General features: G+C 40.1%; 2 protein-coding genes across 5 annotated transcripts in view; both read left to right on the top strand.

Annotated features, from left to right (window-relative positions):
* LOC121636407 (dihydropyridine-sensitive L-type skeletal muscle calcium channel subunit alpha-1-like) overlaps positions 1-10035 on the top strand; it is a 145053-nt gene extending 135018 nt beyond the window's left edge. For 3 of the 4 annotated variants that reach the window (XM_041979904.1, XM_041979905.1, XM_041979906.1), the window contains 5 exons: positions 479-580; positions 2915-3045; positions 6045-6143; positions 8866-8975; positions 9186-10035. In XM_041979904.1, the coding sequence (XP_041835838.1) occupies positions 479-580; positions 2915-3045; positions 6045-6143; positions 8866-8975; positions 9186-9195 (452 nt within the window). In that variant the 3' untranslated portion in view covers positions 9196-10035. Of the gene's footprint in view, positions 1-478; positions 581-2914; positions 3046-6044; positions 6144-8865; positions 8976-9185 lie in introns of those variants that run through there. The other variant, XR_006009721.1, reaches the window with a different exon arrangement.
* Positions 10036-13817: 3782 nt separating this feature from the next.
* kiss1 (KiSS-1 metastasis suppressor) lies at positions 13818-19222 on the top strand. The gene is made up of 3 exons (XM_041980269.1): positions 13818-13878; positions 17510-17635; positions 18915-19222. The coding sequence occupies exons 2-3, from the start codon at positions 17542-17544 to the stop codon at positions 19097-19099; spliced, it is 279 nt and encodes a 92-aa protein (XP_041836203.1). The 5' UTR covers positions 13818-13878; positions 17510-17541; the 3' UTR covers positions 19100-19222.
* Positions 19223-19500: the final 278 nt, after the last annotated feature.

The raw sequence follows: 19500 nt of genomic DNA on the forward strand, positions 1-19500 counted from the left end.
TTGTCATGTATCTTTAAGCTGTAATAAAATAGTTAAACCATAGCAGATTATAGCTAAAAGCTAGTGTGCAGACTACACAGGACACTCCGTAACCGATGAAGTTTGTACACTCCGAAGTGTGGAAACCCTGAATTTGGACACAGCTAATGTCTCTGGTAAGTGCCACTGTTTACTGGTCCAGTCATCGCAGCTGCCATCACAAACACAGGCAGCATTAATGACTTAGAATTTAATGACAGCAACCATTTAAGATTCAGGCAGTTCTGGAGCTTATTCCTCGTGTAGGATTCAGAATTCTAGACAATAATTGTACTTTTTGAAAGATGTAGATCTGTAGGTAGGTAGGGTGGGAAAGGCTTAGAATAGCTTCATAATATGAGAATTTGTCATTGTTTAAGTCCATGAGGAAAAAAGACAGACCATCCAGCCTAAGACTATAATGTATAAAATGCCACATTTTTTATATTCCACTACTCAGGTAACTTTGAAAAAGCCAACGAGGAGCTGAGAGGAATCATTAAGAAGATCTGGAAACGCACCAGTATGAAGCTTCTGGATCAGGTGATCCCACCTATTGGAGGTCAGGGAGCATCTTCACAGTTTCCTTTTTGCTGTATTCACATATAAAGTTGTACTGATCATATCAAGGGTTATTGTTCATGTTAAGGTTCAGACCCTGCAGGAGTTCAGCCTTGTTATGAAGCCTGATCTGTTCATGTAAGATGGTCTGTCAGCTGATCAAGTCTCTGAGAGCAATGCTTAAAGTTTATGAGCTTCTGGTGCAGCCTCAGTTAAACTTAATTATTCATTTATTTAAAATGGACTAAATAGATGTTTTATACACATAAATTCTGTCAATTTGAGTTTATCATGTTCCGAGTGTGCTACTAGTGAGCCAGAACTTAGGGCCATGATCTTAGAACTAACATCTTCCAGTTCCCAGACTTGACTGTACATTTCCTCATTGTGGGCTATGCCTTAAAAATAACTGATCAGTCTAGTTAGCTCAGAAAATAGACGTGAACTATTAATTTTCCAATAAGAGTTCCTTTTTACAAGTCGCCTGATAACAGGTCCATTTTTGGACGTCGCTGTATGGTCGTTACAGGCATAGGCAAGAATAAGACTGTAACAGGGATGGTGAGGGCCCAAATGCTACACAAAGTGAGTGGGAAAAAAGGAAGAACAAGCTTTATTAAATTTTCAGAAAGGATCAGGTGGATTGACCACCACGGAGACACAGGTGGAATCAAACCTCTGTCACCTACTTGCCAGTAAAACTTGTTTCCTCTGAACCAGTGGGGATGACTGTGAGGAGACTGAACTGGTGAATGAGCAGAAGTCCAGGAGATGACAACAAGATGATGGAATATTGTTTTAAGCAAGTGAGACTCACTGTGATTGCTTGTCCTTCCAGAATGTGGTTCAGGTCAATCCAGATAGTAAGCAGGGCTGAGATGAAAGGAAAGGAAAGGAAAGGAAAGGAAAGGAAAGGAAAGGAAAGGAAAGGAAAGGAAAGGAAAGGAAAGAAACAGGCATGGTCGGAACGAGGGAATCAGAAGCGATTTCAAACAGAGATCCAGGACTGGGCTGAAGTGCGAGGCAATGGTCAGGAACAGGTAGAGTCGGCAACAGGGAATCAGTCTGGGAATGATGGCTGGAGAGTCAGGCATGGAAGCAAAGACACTCTGGCAAATAGTGAGTGAGACAGGACAGGTTATATAGTGGCACTGATGAGGTAATTAGCAGGTGGTGCCAACAGGTGGAAATGGTTGAGTTGATGGGGGAATGGCAGAGCCAAAGAGTAGGAGGTCACAGCTGAGTGTGACAAAGAATGTATTCTTGTTAAAAGAACTTGAAATTAACCAGTAGTCCAGCCTGGACTGCCTGGAACCATCCATATTATTCCAGGTGTTGAATAAATCATATTTTTTCATAAATGTTTTTGGACATGAGTTTGCCATTGAGGGTTTATCAGGTGGCCAGCCATCATAATATTCATTCGTAAACATATTAAAATCACAGCCTATGATAAGTTGTGCATTAAGAAACTTTAACACTAAAAGTGACATTATAAGGTCCAGATTCTCCAGAAGATCATCCTCGTCTGACCTAGAATTATAACCATATTAACCAAAATAAAATTTTCACCCTATAGGTTTATCACCAAACAAACAAAATGACCATACCACCGTAATGTACCGAATATAATACATCCCTGTAAAATTGGATTTTATGTTACCTCTGCAGAATGTTCAGATCCATTACCCCATGATTATTCCAAACATTAGTACCTTTAGTCATTAAATTAGCTTTTTACAAGGAAGCAAGAAAGGAATATTTAGCTGTTTAATAAATAAAAATAAAGCTTTACATTTACTCCATCCCTCAAACCTCTTGCATTTAGAGAAACGATGGAAAAAGACATAAACAAGAAATAAAAAAGAGGGGAAATAAATAAATAAATATTAATAATATTAACCTTGATTAATTGTATAAGGAGTATCTAAGTAATTGAAAAAGCAGGTAGATTACACCTCCAGCACCATAGTATTAAGTCTTTTGTATTAAATGGAGGCCTCAGCTTCTCTCTCTGTTCCTGTTCTCCTTCCAAGTCATCTTTAAGATCAGTCCGTTCTCCTTCAGGTCAGCAGAAGTTCTTGTGGCCTTCCACACTGCATCTCTGTAGAGCTGGACAGCAAACCGTAGGAGGATCCCACTGTGCTGGGTGTCCTTCATAAACCCCCTCCTGATGCCCAGCCTGTGAGAAATGTTTATGTCAGTGGTTGGCAACTGGTGGCCCAAAACTGGCCAAAACTGTGCAGCCCTTTGGGCCAGAACTTCAGTGTTCAGGACGTTCCCTGTGATAATGTGCATTTTTACCTCACTCTTATCAGCTGTTTGTGTTGAACAGATGACGAGGTCACCGTAGGAAAGTTCTATGCAACTTTCCTAATCCAAGAATATTTCCGGAAATTGAAGAAGAGGCAGGAAGAGTATTACGGCTACCGTCCCACTAAGAAAAGTGCCACCAATGAGATCCAGGTAGGTCATGATGATTAGGTTGATCTATGTCTTTCCATCACATTCAATCTGCTGCCAGGACCTCAGGGTTTCTGCAGAGGACAAAGGCTTATCTGTCCTGAGATATTTGTCCTGTAGCAACACGAGTACAGCAGCTTTTGTGAGAAGTTGTGACAAAAAATGGCATTTTTTTTTTTTTTTTTTTTTTTTTTTTTTTTCTTGCTACAATATCTGATATTTATAGGTAGCACTTCACAGTGCAGTGATTAGATGGTAAAGATTCCTTGTATGTGTTCATACTTGTCAAATAAAGCTGGTTTTGATTCTGATATGTTGGTAATACAGAAGTAATACCTGGCTAAGTGCCTTTAATTACTAGAGCAACAACCAGATTATATCCTTATTAGATTATATATTTATTATAATAATATTTATTCATTAAAGTCCTAACAATTTTTATTTACTGGGTTAAGCTGAAACTTGTTTTTCAAACAGGAAAAATGTTAATTTTCTTCATCATCATCAGATCTGGATATTCTAATATCCATCATGGTGATTTATCTCATCCGTGCTCTTATTTCTAACATTGTCTGGAGGTGTTTTTAGGAAAATGATGTCTGTTGACGACATTCTCCTACCACAGTGTTCCAGCTCTACAAAACAGTTAACCTCTACTTTCATGCAGAACTCTGGAAAAGAGTCATTAACGGTCTTTGGAGGCGAATTATTTGTTTTATGGTTCACATTTCTCTCACATGTCTGCATGTTCATAATCAGAAACAGAAATTAAAGTTCAGTTTAGAACTGGAATAAAACACATTTCAGTCTCTAGTGCGCCACAAGGTGGCAGCAAACCACAAGGTTCATCAACCTTTTGTAGGTGATGTTTTGTTTCCTTATTGTTTGGATTTTCCTGCTAAGATTGAACAGTTGATGCTGTTACTTTCTATCTGGTGTATATTTGTCTCTTTTTTTCCTTCTCTTCACTCTCTTTTTCATTTTTCATTTACTTTATTCTTTCTTTTTTTCTCCACCCCTCTTGTCGAGTCCATTATAAATATCACTTTGTCAGCAACAGACAAGTTTAAAAAATAAAGAATAATATTTAAATTATCAAGAGGGACCTTATACCCATAAAAGCAAATTTGTTCAGCGTAACACAGCAGTCAGACCATCATTCTGCTGCTACCATGCTGGACAGGACAAGTTTAAAAAAAGAAAAACTTTAAACCAATTAAAACTGTGTTATGCCTTCATTCTGTCCATATGGACAATCATCCACTAATAGCTGGCATACAGATGTTGGTCTGTATTATATTTGCCTGATAAACTGTGTGATAGTTTCATATGGGAAGATTTCTGCTTCTGATTTTCATTAGCTGAGTCTAAATGCTTGTTTAACAGTAGATCTGGAATATAATTTTGTTCAATCTAAGCAAAAATAGCAAGCAGCTGTTGTCCGCTGGGCGGCCAGGAAGTCCCATCTGAGACTGGATGTTTGAAGTCCTCCCCTTTCATCGGGCAGATATATCTCTAGGCAGATTTTTACTTTCATGTTATTCCAAATGAATTGACTAAATAGTTTATTTAATTTGTCATTAAACAATGTTGGAAATGGAAATGGACGATCGAAGTGTTTCCATGACTTTATCTACGAGGGGTCATAATTTATTTTACTGAGTTCTGGTGTGATTTAACACCTAATTATTTAAAATCTTCTGTACTTGTTGTAACTGGAGTGTCTGTAATTGGATTTTTACTTTCTTCCTCATTAAAAAACATTAATACTGATTTAGAGTTATTAATTTTATCTCCAGAGAATTTTCGAAACTCTTCAACTAACTTCATTAAATTGGAGATGCTATCTTTTAAATTTGTCTAGAAAAATATGTCATTTGCAGATAAAGAAATGAGATGATCTCTTGCTCCAATTCTGATACCTAATATTTGTGTATTTGCTCTCACAGCTATGGCCATACATGCTGAGAAGTGGCTTACCTAACTTGTTTTTAAATGTTTTATATGTCTGGACCAATATTCGTATCTTCTATAGCTTCCTAAAGGCCCTCTATTGGTAGAACAGCACCTGATAGCCCTTTATCCTTCTCTGAGTTGGTTTGGAATTATAAATGATTGAAATATGCAGTTTGTTCCTCTCCATTTCCAGAGTTTTCTGATTTATATAATAATTTGTAGAGCCAGTTGTCATGTTACCTGACTTTGTCATTTTACCTGTAATTGTTCTTTCAGATTACATCTACTTGCTTTTCGTCCTTGGACATAAAATGCTTGTTTAATTACCATTAAGCTCTTTACCACTTTCTCAGCTGGGAATTTATCATATGTGGCTCTCAGTCAAACTGTGTAGCTTTTTTTTAGGATCATTGCTCTGATAGTATCCCTTCTCATTGGTTTAATTTGCCTTTCTAATGATGCAACTCTGGATCATTTTGTTAATTTTTGGCACTGTTGTAGCTTATCATTTTACCCCTTAGATAAGCTTTAAAGTTCCCATCTAATATTGTAGCATAATTATATAATTACAATACCATTATTACAACATTGTTGTTGAGGCAATAGCTGTGAATTACTTTTTTTCCCTTCTCTTTTTTTTGCTGTGAATGACTTTTATGGGAACTAGAATATTAGGAATGTTCCTTGTTGTTTGGATTCTTAGTTCTCCCAACCTTATTTGTTGTAGGTCGTATATAGTTACTGATTATTTTTAGTTTCCCCCCAAAAAACAGTCAATGTTCTCATACTCCCAAACTGAACCAAAATACTTCCAATAATCTGCAGAGAAACTGAAAAATAGACACGTCAGCAAGAAATTAAACCTTTCTCTTTTTCCTTTTTCCAAAGTGACCTGTCGAAAAGTCTATTATGTAATACTTTATAGGGAATGAAGGAAGAATGGTGAAGCTGGCAGCAGTCTGCAAGCTACACTCGGTGCAGACCATCATTACTTACCTGCTTCTGAGGAAATGTTTCACCTTTTACTGTTTTCTGACCTCCATCAGGCTGGACTGAGGAACATTGTGGAAGAAATTCCTGTAGAGCTGCACAGAGCGATTTCTGGAGACCTGCTGGCTGAAGATGACACCGAGGCCATCTTGAGGGTAAGACATCAGGAATCAGAGTTTTAGCACAGATCCAGTCACTTTCTCAAGTTACAGTCTTTAAAATATCACAACCCCATTTTTAAAGGAGTTGTGACTCTGTGTACAATGTAATTAAATCAGAATGCAATAGTTTCCAAACCTTACCGATCCATTTTTTATTCCTAGCAGAGCATAATCAACATATGCAACATTTTACCTTTTCATGTAAAATATTAGTTCATTTCGAATTGATGGCAGCAACATGTCTGTAAAAAGTAGTTCCAGGGTGATGTTCAACATGTTGTAAAAAGTAGTTCCAGGGTGATGTTCAGCGTGGTGTAAAAAGTAGTTCCAGGATGATGTTCAGCGTGGTGTAAAAAGTAGATCCAGGATGATGTTCAGCGTGGTGTAAAAAGTAGTTCCAGGATGATGTTCAGCGTGGTGTAAAAAGTAGTTCCAGGATGATGTTCAGCGTGGTGTAAAAAGTAGTTCCAGGATGATGTTCAGCGTGGTGTAAAAAGTAGTTCCAGGGTGATGTTCAGCATGGTGTAAAAAGTAGTTCCAGGATGATGTTCAGCGTGGTGTAAAAAGTAGTTCCAGGATGATGTTCAGCGTGGTGTAAAAAGTAGTTCCAGGGTGATGTTCAGCGTGGTGTAAAAAGTAGATCCAGGATGATGTTCAGCGTGGTGTAAAAAGTAGATCCAGGATGATGTTCAGCGTGGTGTAAAAAGTAGTTCCAGGGTGATGTTCAGCGTGGTGTAAAAAGTAGTTTCAGGGTGATGTTCAGCGTGGTGTAAAAAGTAGTTTCAGGATGATGTTCAGCGTGGTGTAAAAAGTAGTTCCAGGATGATGTTCAGCGTGGTGTAAAAAGTAGTTCCAGGATGATGTTCAGCGTGGTGTAAAAAGTAGATCCAGGATGATGTTCAGCGTGGTGTAAAAAGTAGTTCCAGGATGATGTTCAGCGTGGTGTAAAAAGTAGTTCCAGGATGATGTTCAGCGTGGTGTAAAAAGTAGTTCCAGGGTGATGTTCCGCGTGGTGTAAAAAGTAGTTCCAGGGTGATGTTCAGCGTGGTGTAAAAAGTAGTTCTAGGGTGATGTTCAGCGTCGTGTAGCATCCCCTCCTTTTTCTGTTTGTAAACATCTGGCATCTGGGATGTGAGGAGACCAGCTGCTGGAGTTTTAGGAGAGGCATGTTGTCCCATTCTGGTCTGATGCAGGATTCTAGCTGCTCTACAGTCCTGGAACTTCGCTGCTGGATTTTTGCTTTAATGATGATCCAGATGTTGTGTATTGGTGAAAGGTCTGGACTGCAGGCAGGCCAGTTCAGCAGCTGGACTCTTCTCCTGTGAAGCCATGCTCCTGTGATGGATGCAGGATGTGGTTCAGCATCGTCTTGCTGAAATCTACAAGACTTTCCCTGAAAGAGACGTTGTCTGGATGGGAGCAGATGTTGCTCTATAACCTCCATGTACTTTTCAGCATTGATGGAGCTTCACAGATGAGGGAGCTGCCCATGCCATAGGCACTAATGCAGCCCAAAACCATCAGAGATGCAGCTTTTCACCTGTCCACTGATAAGCTGGATGCTCCCTCTCCTCTTTAGTCTGCAGGACACGCCCTCCATGCTTTCCAGTAAAACACTCACATTATCATCCATCTGACCTAAGAACAGCTTCCCACTTTGCCTCAGACCATTTTAAATGAACTGTGGTCCAGGGAAGACGGCAGTGTTTCTGAATCCTCTTCACATATGGCTTCTTCTTTGCATAATGGACCTTTACCTGCATTTTTGGATTTCAAGGTGACCTGTGTTCACAGACAGTGATTTCTAGAAGTCTTCCTGTGTCCATGCAGTGATTTCCAGTAGAATCATGTCTGCTTTTAATGCAGTGCCGCCTGAGGGGCCCAAAATCACCAGCATCCAGTTTGAGCTTCAGGCTTGTCCGTATGCGCACAGAGATTCCTCCTGATTCTCTGAATCCTTTGATGATTTTATACACTGTAGATGTTGGATCTTCGAAGTCTTCGCAATCTTATCTTAATCTTATGTTAAGGAACATTTTTCTGAAATTGTTCCACAATATTTGACCCAGCCTCTCTCAGATTTACATCTCTGTCCATCTTTTCATCCAAGAGACTCTCTAAAATGCTCCTTTTATTCCCAGTCATGTTACTGACCTGTTGCCAGTTAACCTAATTACAGTAGTTGTTAAATGCTCCTCCAGTTTTTTCTTATGTGTACCAATACTATTCCAGCCTTTTGTTGCCTTTGTTCCAACTTTTACAGATGTGTTGCTACCACTAAATTCAAAACAAGCTCATATTTAAAATTGTCTCGGTTTCAACATCTGATACAGTTTAAGTCTAAACTTTTTTGGAACTGGAATTGTACCTTAAAATATTTATGTTTCATTTTAAAACAGAGAATCGTTTCTGTGATTAGCGGATGACTCAGTAAATAGTAAATGTTTAATGTACCAAAACATCTCTTTATAAAAAGTCAGTCATTTACAACATATTCTTTAAATTGCACCACCTGCAGGTTCAGATTAATAAGAGAACAACTTCCACACCTCGTCCCAGATTCCACTGCCCTGGCCTCTGACAGTTTAATACAAGCTGGTTTCCATTTGATCTGACCTTCATCCAAACTCTCAACGTCCTCTGGTTACTGTTTCTTTGTCTCTCTGTAAAACAAACTGCATCCAGTCCACAGTAACAGTGCTTCTGTCTCCTACAGAGGGAAGGGAGTCTCTTTGGGAACCACTCCAACCCGTTTGTGGCAGAGACAGATTCAGCCAACACCAGCCAGCGTCCTCTGCAGATGGCTGAAGGTGTCATGAACAACAGGTTAATTTGCTGATGTCCAGAACAGTATTGTCTTAAATCTGATTTACTGCACATATATTGTTATTGACTTCTGGACTCAGGCGTGTGGACGTGATTCATTCTGCTGGAGCTGTGATGAGACGTTGATGAGGTTTCCAGAAACATGGCGGCTGATGTTGGATTGTTTCCTGAAACTGAATTGCCATTGTTTTTCTCCCTCTCTTATTACAGCCAGTGTTAATGGTAGCTTCGAGGACTGGCTGTGAGATGACTTCAAACAGTAACCTGTGATGTTATCAGGATGGAGATGAAAGGATGGACTGTGATGAAAGAGGCTGTGAAGGTCACCAAACACTAACCGTCCACCGTGGAGTCAAGAGCTGTCATGATGTATCAGCCTGTTTACTTTCTCAGTCTGAGTCCTCTTCCTGTTCAGTCCACTTCTCTTTATAAAGTTTGAAAGTGATTTAACTGAAACAGTTAAAGATACATAAATAAATAAATGTGTCAACAGGCCCTCCATACATGGCTCATTTGTCGGAGCTAGCTTATATAGCCATCCATCCGCCATGCTTTCACCAGGAATCTACATTTCTGCATTTCCTGTGACACCTGCACTCTGTCACTTTGCAGCTCAGTCATGGACCCCAACACAGCCTCATCTCTCTCCACTTCAAAACATACTGAGACCTCCTCTGCCTCCACCTCTAGCCTGTCTGTCTCCTGCAGTCAGCTGAACAAACAAGTGGAGAAACTGAACCAGAACAAAGCTGCAGGTCCAGATGGTGTCAGTCCCAGGTTTTGAAAACCTGCTCAGAACAACTATGTTGGATTCTTCATCACCTTTTCAACACCAGCCTGAGTTAGAAAAGAGTTCCTGTGCTGTGGAAAACATCCTGCCTTCTTCCAGTACCTAAATGATCCAACCATCTGAACCAGATTACTACAGACCAGTTTACCTAACCCAACGCCTCACATCATGAAAGTCCTTCAGAGCGTGTTAAGAGGCTTACCTCAATAAGCAGGTGAATGCCTTTCAGGATCCATTACAGTTTGCTTATCATAGGGGAGTCTGGATTTCTCTGCAGTGCCCCAGTACACCACAAACATAAAAAACACAACCAATAAAAGCCAAGCTAAGTTTGTATTCTACATACTGAATATCTTTTTTTTATAATTCTTGTACACACCAAGAAGGTTTCTGTTTGCACATTCTCTATCATAAATGCATGGGTTTTCTCCTGGCTTCCTCCCACAGTTGAAAGACATACATGTACATGTTAGGTTGATTTCAGCCTCTAAAATCTTAGGAGTGAATGAGTCTGAGGGGAGGATGTGTCTAGTTGGTTGAGGGCCTTTGGGTGGGGGCTGCTGGTGGGACCTGGGTCAGTGACCAGGGGGCCACACAACAGCCATTTGGGCTGGAGTGCAAGGCCCCTAGCCACCCAGACCACAGCCATCCCCACGGCAACATTCCTGTTGAGCAAGCAGGCAATGGTCCCAGCATGGAGAATCCCAATGAGGAGTACACTGGAGTTAAAAATGTTTAAAGTGGAAAATTAAATAAACAGTAAGAATAGAAATGACAAATATGAAAGTTTAACTAAAGGAGCTCATACAAATAATGTGCCTTAGTAAAACAAAGTCATAAAAAAGGAACTGAGAAAATTACAAAAACAGGCGGTTTTTAAATAAAATACTACATGAATAAGTAAGATTAAATAAAAAAATAGTAAAATGAAGTAGCCTAAACAAGGTAAAATAGCCATTCAATTAAAAGCTAAATTAAAACGGTAGGTCTTAAGACACTTTTTAAAGGCATCAACAGTTTCTGCAGCCCTGAGGTTCCCTAGCAAGCCACTCCATAGACGAGGGCCGTAGTGGTTGAATGAGACCTCGCTGTAGGTTTTAGTCGTAACGTCAGGAACAACTAAAAGGTCGTTACCAGAGGACCTCAGGGTCTGCAAGGACTCATAATTTAAAAGTAGGTGAGATAAATAAGAAGGACCAAGACCATTAGACATTTATAAACAACTAAAAGAACCTGAAAATCATTCCTGAAACGCACGGGGAGCCAGTGCAGAGATTTTAAAACTGGTGTCATGTGTTCCTGCCCTCTGGTCCTCGCCAGAATTCATGAGTTCTAAAGTAGTTGTAGTTTTTGGGAAGACCAGAGAGCAGGATATTACAGCAATCTATTCTACTAGAGATAAACACATGTAGAACCAGCAGAACCAAGACAAGGAAGGAAAACCAGCATCAGAACCAGAATGGAAAACTTCTGGCAAAACCAGAACCAGGAAGGGCAACCTAAATCAGAAACAGAGACCAGGAAGGAAAACCTCTAATCAGGACCAGAACCAGTACATCAGTGTGACAGCACAGTGCCCAGGCAGCTAACAACTTAGCATATTTCCACCTGTTGTGATATTTAGCGTTATAGCACCTCAATATTAATTTATAACATTATTTTCAAAAAATAATTTTAAAACAAAATATTGTTATCAATATTAGAAATGTTTAATATTGATGAAATTCAAGCATGTTGAGCACCACCCTTGGGGTGGTAACCAAGGGGTAACCTTGAATCTATATGGTAGCTGAATCAGTCTCCAACAATGCTAAATTTAGTGAGTTTTTGTCTAAAGAAACATTTCTGTTCCAAAGTCACCATGCAAACGACAAATTAAATTAAAGCTGCAAGCAGTGATGAAGGCCCTCGCACCTACGGCGCCGTTCTGGCCTACTGCACCACTCCGTTACCCGGCAACGTCCCTCCCACAACGCGCCTGCTCTCGCCCGCAGCCGTACACACGCTCGTCCAGGGATTTTCTGCTTTAGGAGTCGTCCTCCTCCTCTGGGGATCAACTGGCATCTCACTGTGCCCAGTGATGACATCAGAAGCATTCCCGACCATGTTTTTGACAAATTGTGTGAAACAAAAACAAACAGAAGCATGATTTTAACACCTGCAGAATTTAACGTGGCCACTAGGTGGCACTAAAGTCATTGTTAATGTACAAACATGTTCAGCTTGTCAACCATGAGTTCATGAAGGATGATATTAATGAGTTTGAATTGGGTTTACAGGTATTAAAGGGTTAAAATGATGGGACTTCCTGTTCCCAGGGGGCGGGGCTATGGCGTTGACAACATCTGGACATGAAGAGGCTTTTTTGTATGTCCTGGCATGTTATATAAATATGCCACATTTCATCAATGTCGGTCAAAGCAGTAGATGGGACTGATCAATTAAATAATTATAGGGGGCGCTATAGAGCCATATTTCCAACATAAGTCAACTTGAATCAGTTCCAGGCCTGACGACTGTCCTCCCTGCCGAGTTTAGTGGAGCTCAAGAGTACATTGGGTCAGTTACAAGTACTCCCTTGGGTCAGTTACAAGTACTCCCTGTTTCATGGCGGTGGACGCTATTCGCCATGGTTACATTTGGCGAAGGAACTTGAGGTTTTTTCTGTAGTATCATGACAGGTTTTGATCTGATCTGAAGCACTTTTAAGTGTGTGAGGTTCATTCCTGAGGAGAAGGACCCCGGTGTCTAAAAAAAACACTTCCTGTTGTAAGTGGGCGGGGCTTAGGACGAGACCAGAAATAGTTAAATGTATCTGTTCAGGACCTGACCCTGATTAATCGCTGTAGTTTTGATGGTAATTGGATAAAAATTGAGGGATTTATATTTATTGCTGCCCTGGTGTCTTATCCAACTTTGCCATCGCGCCACGGTCTCGCCATGCAGCGTTGAGCAACGTCCAGATGACAACATCTGGACTTGTAGATGTGGTCGGCATGGAACTGAAGTGAAACATGTGCAGTTTGGTGCAGAATGAGTGTTGTATGTCAGAAAAAATGGATTCCGTGCTTGATGGCGAAACATGAAAGCTTGATGAGGAGCCGCCACTGAACGCCACCTCCTATCAGAAAATTTTTGATAACTTTTCACCACACATGCCTCGAGTGTTCAGACCCAGGCCGGCACGATGAAATCTCTAGGAGGAGATAGTTTAAATGCAAGGCAAAGATACATGCAAAAGTGACCCCAAAAATGACATTTTCATTGTGTTTTATCAGAAAGAGCCAGCCTCACTTGGGTTTTTCTTTGCTGTTTTACATTAGATGATGGAGATGTAGTCGTAGGAGCCTGTTCCTGTATGTCAGCAGATGACATCTTGGATGTATTAATGGAGGAAGAGGAGATGGAAGGTGATAATGATGGAGGGGAGGATCTCGATGTCAGAGACTTGCTTCATAACCAGGCTTGCATCCCAAGTCTCAGCCCTGCAGAGCTGCCTGCATGTCTCAATGAAAATGACTACATCTAGGACAGAATTTACCACCTGCACGTCTTATGTTTGTATCAATACCCCTATATATTTACTTTGGTATTTAGTTTTTAGTAGTATTAATATATTTAATTTAACTTTTTTTAATTTCTTTCCTCCTTTTGTTATAAAGGCGTGCATGGGGTAGGCTTCCCCGCCCCTCTCCTTTATATAAAAGACACAAAAATGCACACAGAAATGTAAAAAGGAGACAGAAATAAATATGCTTGAAGAAATTAATATATAATAAATTAATAATATATATTTATTACAGCTAGACATAAAGCAGGAAATCAAACATCTATTTTTGTTTTCAGTTAATCAGCTTCTTCTCTCTGACCCCAAACCTCATTTCATGCGTGCAACCAGAAGATAAAAGTAATAACATCCCTCTGAATATCTGCAAGGATCATTCTGATCGGAATTTCACTCATCAAAACAATGATGAGGATGAAGAGAGCGGAAATATGGTGTGTGTGAACCCTGCATGGTGCAGCAGGGATGATGACGCAGGAAATGTGAAGCTATAAAGGCGAGCTGCTGTCGGGTCGGAGCATCAGCTGGAGCTCTCCACCAACACAAAGGTAAGACCTGACTTCATGATCCAGGGGTTCATGTACGTGTGTGTGTGTGTGTGTGTGTGTGTGTGTGTGTGTGTGTGTGTGTGTGTGTGTGTGTGTGTGTGTGTGTCTGTTTGTGCTTATGTGAAAGTTCATGTGATCAGACTTTGTTGTGTTATTAAACAATAACATAAAAGTGTCCTGAGATGATCCGCATATAAACCATCAGGATCTGGAATAAATGGAAGTCACGGGTTTTTTGGAAATCATGATCATTAACATTTTTTCAGTTGTTGGTGTGTTTTAAGTTCAATTATCTGAAACAGATCAAACACATAAATGAGCTGATTTTCTGTCAGAAGGAGGCTGTCAATCAGAGCTTTTACAGTACAACAGAAGTTAAACTAGATCCAGCTTCTTCTATAGTGTGTATTAAACTGTCTGTAGTCCAGCAGACTCCAGACCAGTTGGTGGTGGTATGCACCACACTGATGTTGCCAGCCGGCATTAAACAAGAAGAAGAGAGTGTAGCGAAGTCAGATGGTTTCACTGACAGAGCTTTTTAAACAAATGAAGGATTAAAGATGTTTTTTTGTTTGTTTTGTTTATGCCACAGTAGCCATGATTACACAGACACAAGTATTTGAATGAAAATCCTGATTGGAGTTACAACGCATCATGTAAACATACGAATCAGAAGATTCTGATCCAGTCATGCTGATTTGGATCACAGTTTCACTCCAGTCGAGAGAGGTGGGTCAGATACTGATTGTTGTTCCTATCAGCGTGCATGAAAACACGTTCTGATTGTCTGGTAAAAATTATCCTTACCTTATGCCTGTTGTATCAGCTGTACAGCTTGTATGTACTGTGTCACTTCCTCAATAATGTAAGAAAAGTTTTTTTTAAAAAGCTGTTGTAGAAAACAAAGCAAGACCAAAACCAAACTAGTGTTTGATGCAAAAATACTGCTTGACATTTGACTTTGAAATTACGAAGGAGTAGAAACTAAAATAGGTAAGATAGCAATGTGTACGCACACGGCTGAAAAGGATTTCTGAATCCTAGGTGTCATCCACACCTTTATCCAATCCACTCACTCTGCTACATATTCTCCAGCACCACACACGGTCCCTGTTGGACCTTGTCATTGCATCTCTACTGGACTGATCCTCAGTCCTTCCCTGGCTCCATGTCTCCAGGCTGTTCTGTCATCTCCTCCATTGGTTCTCCCAGTCGTAAGATTGGTCACACGGGATGGTCCGCAGGCTTGGGTCTGAAGGTTCTGTCTGCTTATTCTGTCTAGTCCTGAGACACAGCCGGATCGGTGGTGTCAAGAGATGGTGAAATAGTAAAAAGTGTCTGCTGTGTTATGACCAAAAAGTCTAGCTTTGGGTATCATTTCAAGTACAGTAAAAAGCGTAATATAAACACAGACCATTTACTATTTATTAATATCGACACAATTTTTCACGAACAAACTGGTCATAACTACATAATTATTGCTGTTTACACTAGAAAGCTTAATGGACACAAATTATATTATAAAGAATTTTAATTAAAAAAAACAATAGACTACAAGTGGTTCTGGTCAAAGCCAGCTTTCAATGTGGACTCTCAGGGTCCTCTGAAACTTATGAGTTTGCCACTAGGAAAAACAAGTCCACTTCATCATTTTGTTTTGTTTTGTTTTTTTTTTTCATCCAAAAATTCCTTGGAATTTTGAGTTCAGAGGACATCTGGAGCAAAAAAACAACACAGTGTTGCCAACATAGTAAGTTTGGCACTAGATTTATAGGCGTTTTCAGACCCCTCGGCTCTTTCTCAAAAAAGCGACAAGCGACAAATCTTGTAACTTTTTAGGTGTAATTGGAGACTTTTAGAGACTGATATGAAAGTACTATGTTTTTTACTTCTTCTGAATGAGCTGCTGCCCCCGTCAAACGCACTCACAGAGCCTCGTCGTCACGCAGCAGAAGTTCTTGCTCTGCAGTCAGAGCAGGAGATGTTCAGTTGCCCCTGGTTGATCCTGTCCTGGTTTTAATGCATAATAAAGTGTAACTGCACCCCCTACTTTTTGCATAACTCCCCCCACTGCATAATAAAAAAAAAATGATGTATCTTGATAAGAAGATGTGGAAAAGTTGAACCTCAGGCAAAAATGTCTCTGGACGCTGACTTGAATAATAAAAAGAAGTTTATTACAAAAGTTCAGACATCAAAACAGATTTCTGCAGAAAAATCTGGAGGTCCCAAAACCAGAACGAAGACCCAAAGACCTGATGTAAAGTTCTGTCTTATATATGGTTTAAACAAAGAAAATTCCTCAGTCCTGTATCCTCCAATCATAGAGTTTGTATATAGGATGTTCCTGTGCGTCGAAGACATGTTAGTGTGTGAATCCAGTCTGTAGGACAGAGAACCTTATATGGTAAATCTTGAGTGTGTATCATAAAAATGCTATGCTTAGATCCCTCAAAAACAAAAAAAAAACAACAGAAACTGCAAGGGTTGGGGTGGAAGGTGTGGGGTGATCAAGGGACAGATAGTGGCCAGGTCAGGATAAACAGGCAGAAATGATTGAATGACAAACAGCAGCTCAACGGCCGCTGTTAAGATGGATAGCAAGATTCACAAAGCACCTCCGCCACAGAGCAGTCTTTGAGGTGGAAGACTTTTCCTCTTCAAAACTGGTTCAGCTACACACGAACAAGGTGGTCCTGAACCATATCAGTCTGAGACATTAGTGCTGTTACACTGACCTGTTAACAGCTCCAGCAGGCTCTGGAAAGCTGTGGCGACCTGGGGCAGGTTGTGGCAGCTGCAGGAAGTGCTGCTGTCGCCTGTGGTGGCACGTTTGAAACAAGGTCGCATGTTTCCACAGAACACCGGCACACTGGCCCAGTAGTTGCTCAGCCCACCAGGAATCCTCCTGAACCTCCTGATTAGCCACTGCAGCTTAGTTGTTTTCTTTAGTCAGTCCTGTCCTCAGTCTCCCTGCTGCATTTTTTCCTCCATTCATCTTCTGATAGGTGTCTTTTGTAGTTCTAATGTGGTTTAAGACTTCTCTTATGCATTTCCTTATGCTGTGGTCACAGTTCAGCTGCATGGTCCTTACTTGGAAACAGTCCTGAGTGGACCAGCAGGTTACCAGCCCGCGGTCAATGCTACACATTGGACTAAAACAACTGAGAGAAGTCTGGAGGCTTCACTGTTTGAGTTTTAAAATTCAAAAAGTTTAGAAATGACAATAAAAACTTGGTTAACATAGTTTGGTACTGAGGAAGATAAGTCCCATGGCTGGATGTGGTCTGATGATCATCTTTTATGGTTTATTACCAGGAAACAAGAAAGAATTCTAAAAGAAATCTGAAAACAACCATTATTTACAGAAAGGACAATTTTCTGTGATAGATAGTGCAAAACCATTTAAATCAACATCAGCTGGAGTTGCAAAGTGGAGGTTGGCATGAAGAAGCCAACCTGCAACCTCTCCTCACTCGTTAACTAACTCCATCGTCCTCTCCAGCCCTGGTCTTCCTCTGGTCAGCGTGGGAGTGGGTGGGTTGCATTTAATCTGTTGGTCACAGATGACATTTAAAGGTCTCTGCAGCATAAAGACATGGTGATGATTGCTGTCACTGTCTGCCTGCAGAGGAGCTTCAGTCACCCATTGAGCCGTCTGTCATGATGTCCACAGTCGTTGTTGCTCTGCTGATGGCTGCTCTGTCAGTGGAGGCCCACACCAGCGGCAGTTTCAAGTCAACCCTCTACAGTGAAGGTAAAGTAGACTCTGACAGCAGGGATTAAGCTCTAGACCAGGTGTGTCAAAAGTACAGCCTGGGGGTTAGAACTGACTGGATCAGAATATATATATATATATATATATATATATATATATATATATATATATATATACTGTATATATATATATATTCAGAGAGAGTGAGAGAGAGAGATAGCTAAAACAAAAAGAATAAGAATTGAAATAAATAAGATATACGAATAAATCGTATAAAAGTGTGACTTATGCAAAACGTAGTTCAAACTTCACTTATTTTTCTCAAGAAATTTCAGGTTGTTCATAATGTTTTTTTAAAAGGATAGTTTATTAAATATAAAAATCTTGATAACATAATTGTACTTCTTTGTACTAAAGCAAAGAGAAAAACGTAGAGTTTGCTGAATGTGGAACCTGAACTAAAATGACTTTGACCCTCCAGACGTAGAATAAATCACATTTTAAACTAGGATTGAAATAGTTTTCTTAGATATGGGCTGAAATAGTTTCATACTTGTTCTTGGCTCGAGTTAAATAAATGCTGCAGAAGCCTGATTTTCTTGAGTCTGCTGATTCTTTTTCTACAGAATTCCAATATTAGACGTAGAATAAAACACACACCTTATACAAATAACATCTCACACATTTTTTACTATATCCTTTTGGGAATTGGATTTTTAAATTTTAAATTATTCCGTTCTTCAGCTGCCACTTCTCTCTGTCTTCCACCGCGTCACTGGTGACCTCTGACCATGTAGACCTGCTGTCAGGGACAGAACTGGCCTGATGGAGGACATGGTATTCCTGGTCAGAGACAGAGTTACACTGGAAGTTCGAGGTGGAAGCCCAAGCTAGTTCAAGCTGCAAGTCCGAGCAGGAAGTTTTTGCTGGAAGTCCGAGATGAAAGTTCAGGCTGGCTTAACTGCACAGAATTCCAGCTTCATTCCATCAGAACCCCTCAGAGCCAAGTCTACACTACCACCTGGTCCTCCTCCTCAACCTCCATGCTCTTCTGTGAAAGATGGCAGCAGCAATGGGAGAAGGAATGGAAATATTACAGAGTGGGAAAATTTTGTGAACCATTACTGTTACAGTTAAATTAAACAAAACAGAGTCAAAGTTGGTTCAAAGTATTTCTTGAAAATGAACATTTTCCATTCTGTCACAGCTTTTTTTCTGATTTGCTGTCCCAAATATTTGGTTCAGGAACTGGATTTTCATTAATGAGTTGGCTAAAACATGACAATAAAAACTTTTCCTGTCATTTTTTTTCCTTTAGGTCACAGCATACTGAAAGTCCTGAGAGAAATGAGCCATCAGTTTCCATCAGCCAGGAATTCATGGATTCCCCATGCAGCTGATGGAGGATGGTGGATCACAAAAATCTCCCCAAAGACCAGAAACAAACGTCAAGATGTTTCCTCATACAACCTCAACTCCTTTGGTCTTCGTTACGGAAAATGACACAGAACATGGTTTCTGATATTTCTGCTCTTTTGGACACAACTTTTCATCCTTCTGATTTTGTATCTTTATAGCTGAAGAAAAAACTGTATTAATAATCAATAAACATGCAGTTACAGATCATTTAAGAGTCTATTTCTTTTAAGTGTTGGTACATAAACTGTAGAAGTTATAGACTTTTATTCTAGAGCTAAAACATCCAGTCCTACTAAAGTTCTGTTGGTCTCAGTTGACACACAAAAATGATTAAAAACTTTCATTCATTGTACTGCTTTGTCCATTACGGGTAAGATGGAGCCTATCCCAGCATTTCAGCACGTGAGAGGCAGGGTACACCCTGGATCCATCGCATGGGCCAACACAGATGGAGACAAACAACCATTCACACACACACACACTCA

The sequence above is a fragment of the Melanotaenia boesemani genome, chromosome 3 (assembly GCF_017639745.1).
Source record: "Melanotaenia boesemani isolate fMelBoe1 chromosome 3, fMelBoe1.pri, whole genome shotgun sequence".
NCBI classification, from domain to species: Eukaryota; Metazoa; Chordata; class Actinopteri; order Atheriniformes; family Melanotaeniidae; genus Melanotaenia; species Melanotaenia boesemani.

Excerpts from the sequence above, each read along its gene's own strand:
- kiss1 (XM_041980269.1), top strand. The coding sequence starts at position 17,542 with ATGATGTCCACAGTCGTTGTTGCTCTGCTGATGGCTGCTCTGTCAGTG. Across the intron at positions 17,636-18,914 it reads GTCAACCCTCTACAGTGAAG|GTCACAGCATACTGAAAGTC; the intron begins GTAAAGTAGACT and ends TTTTTCCTTTAG.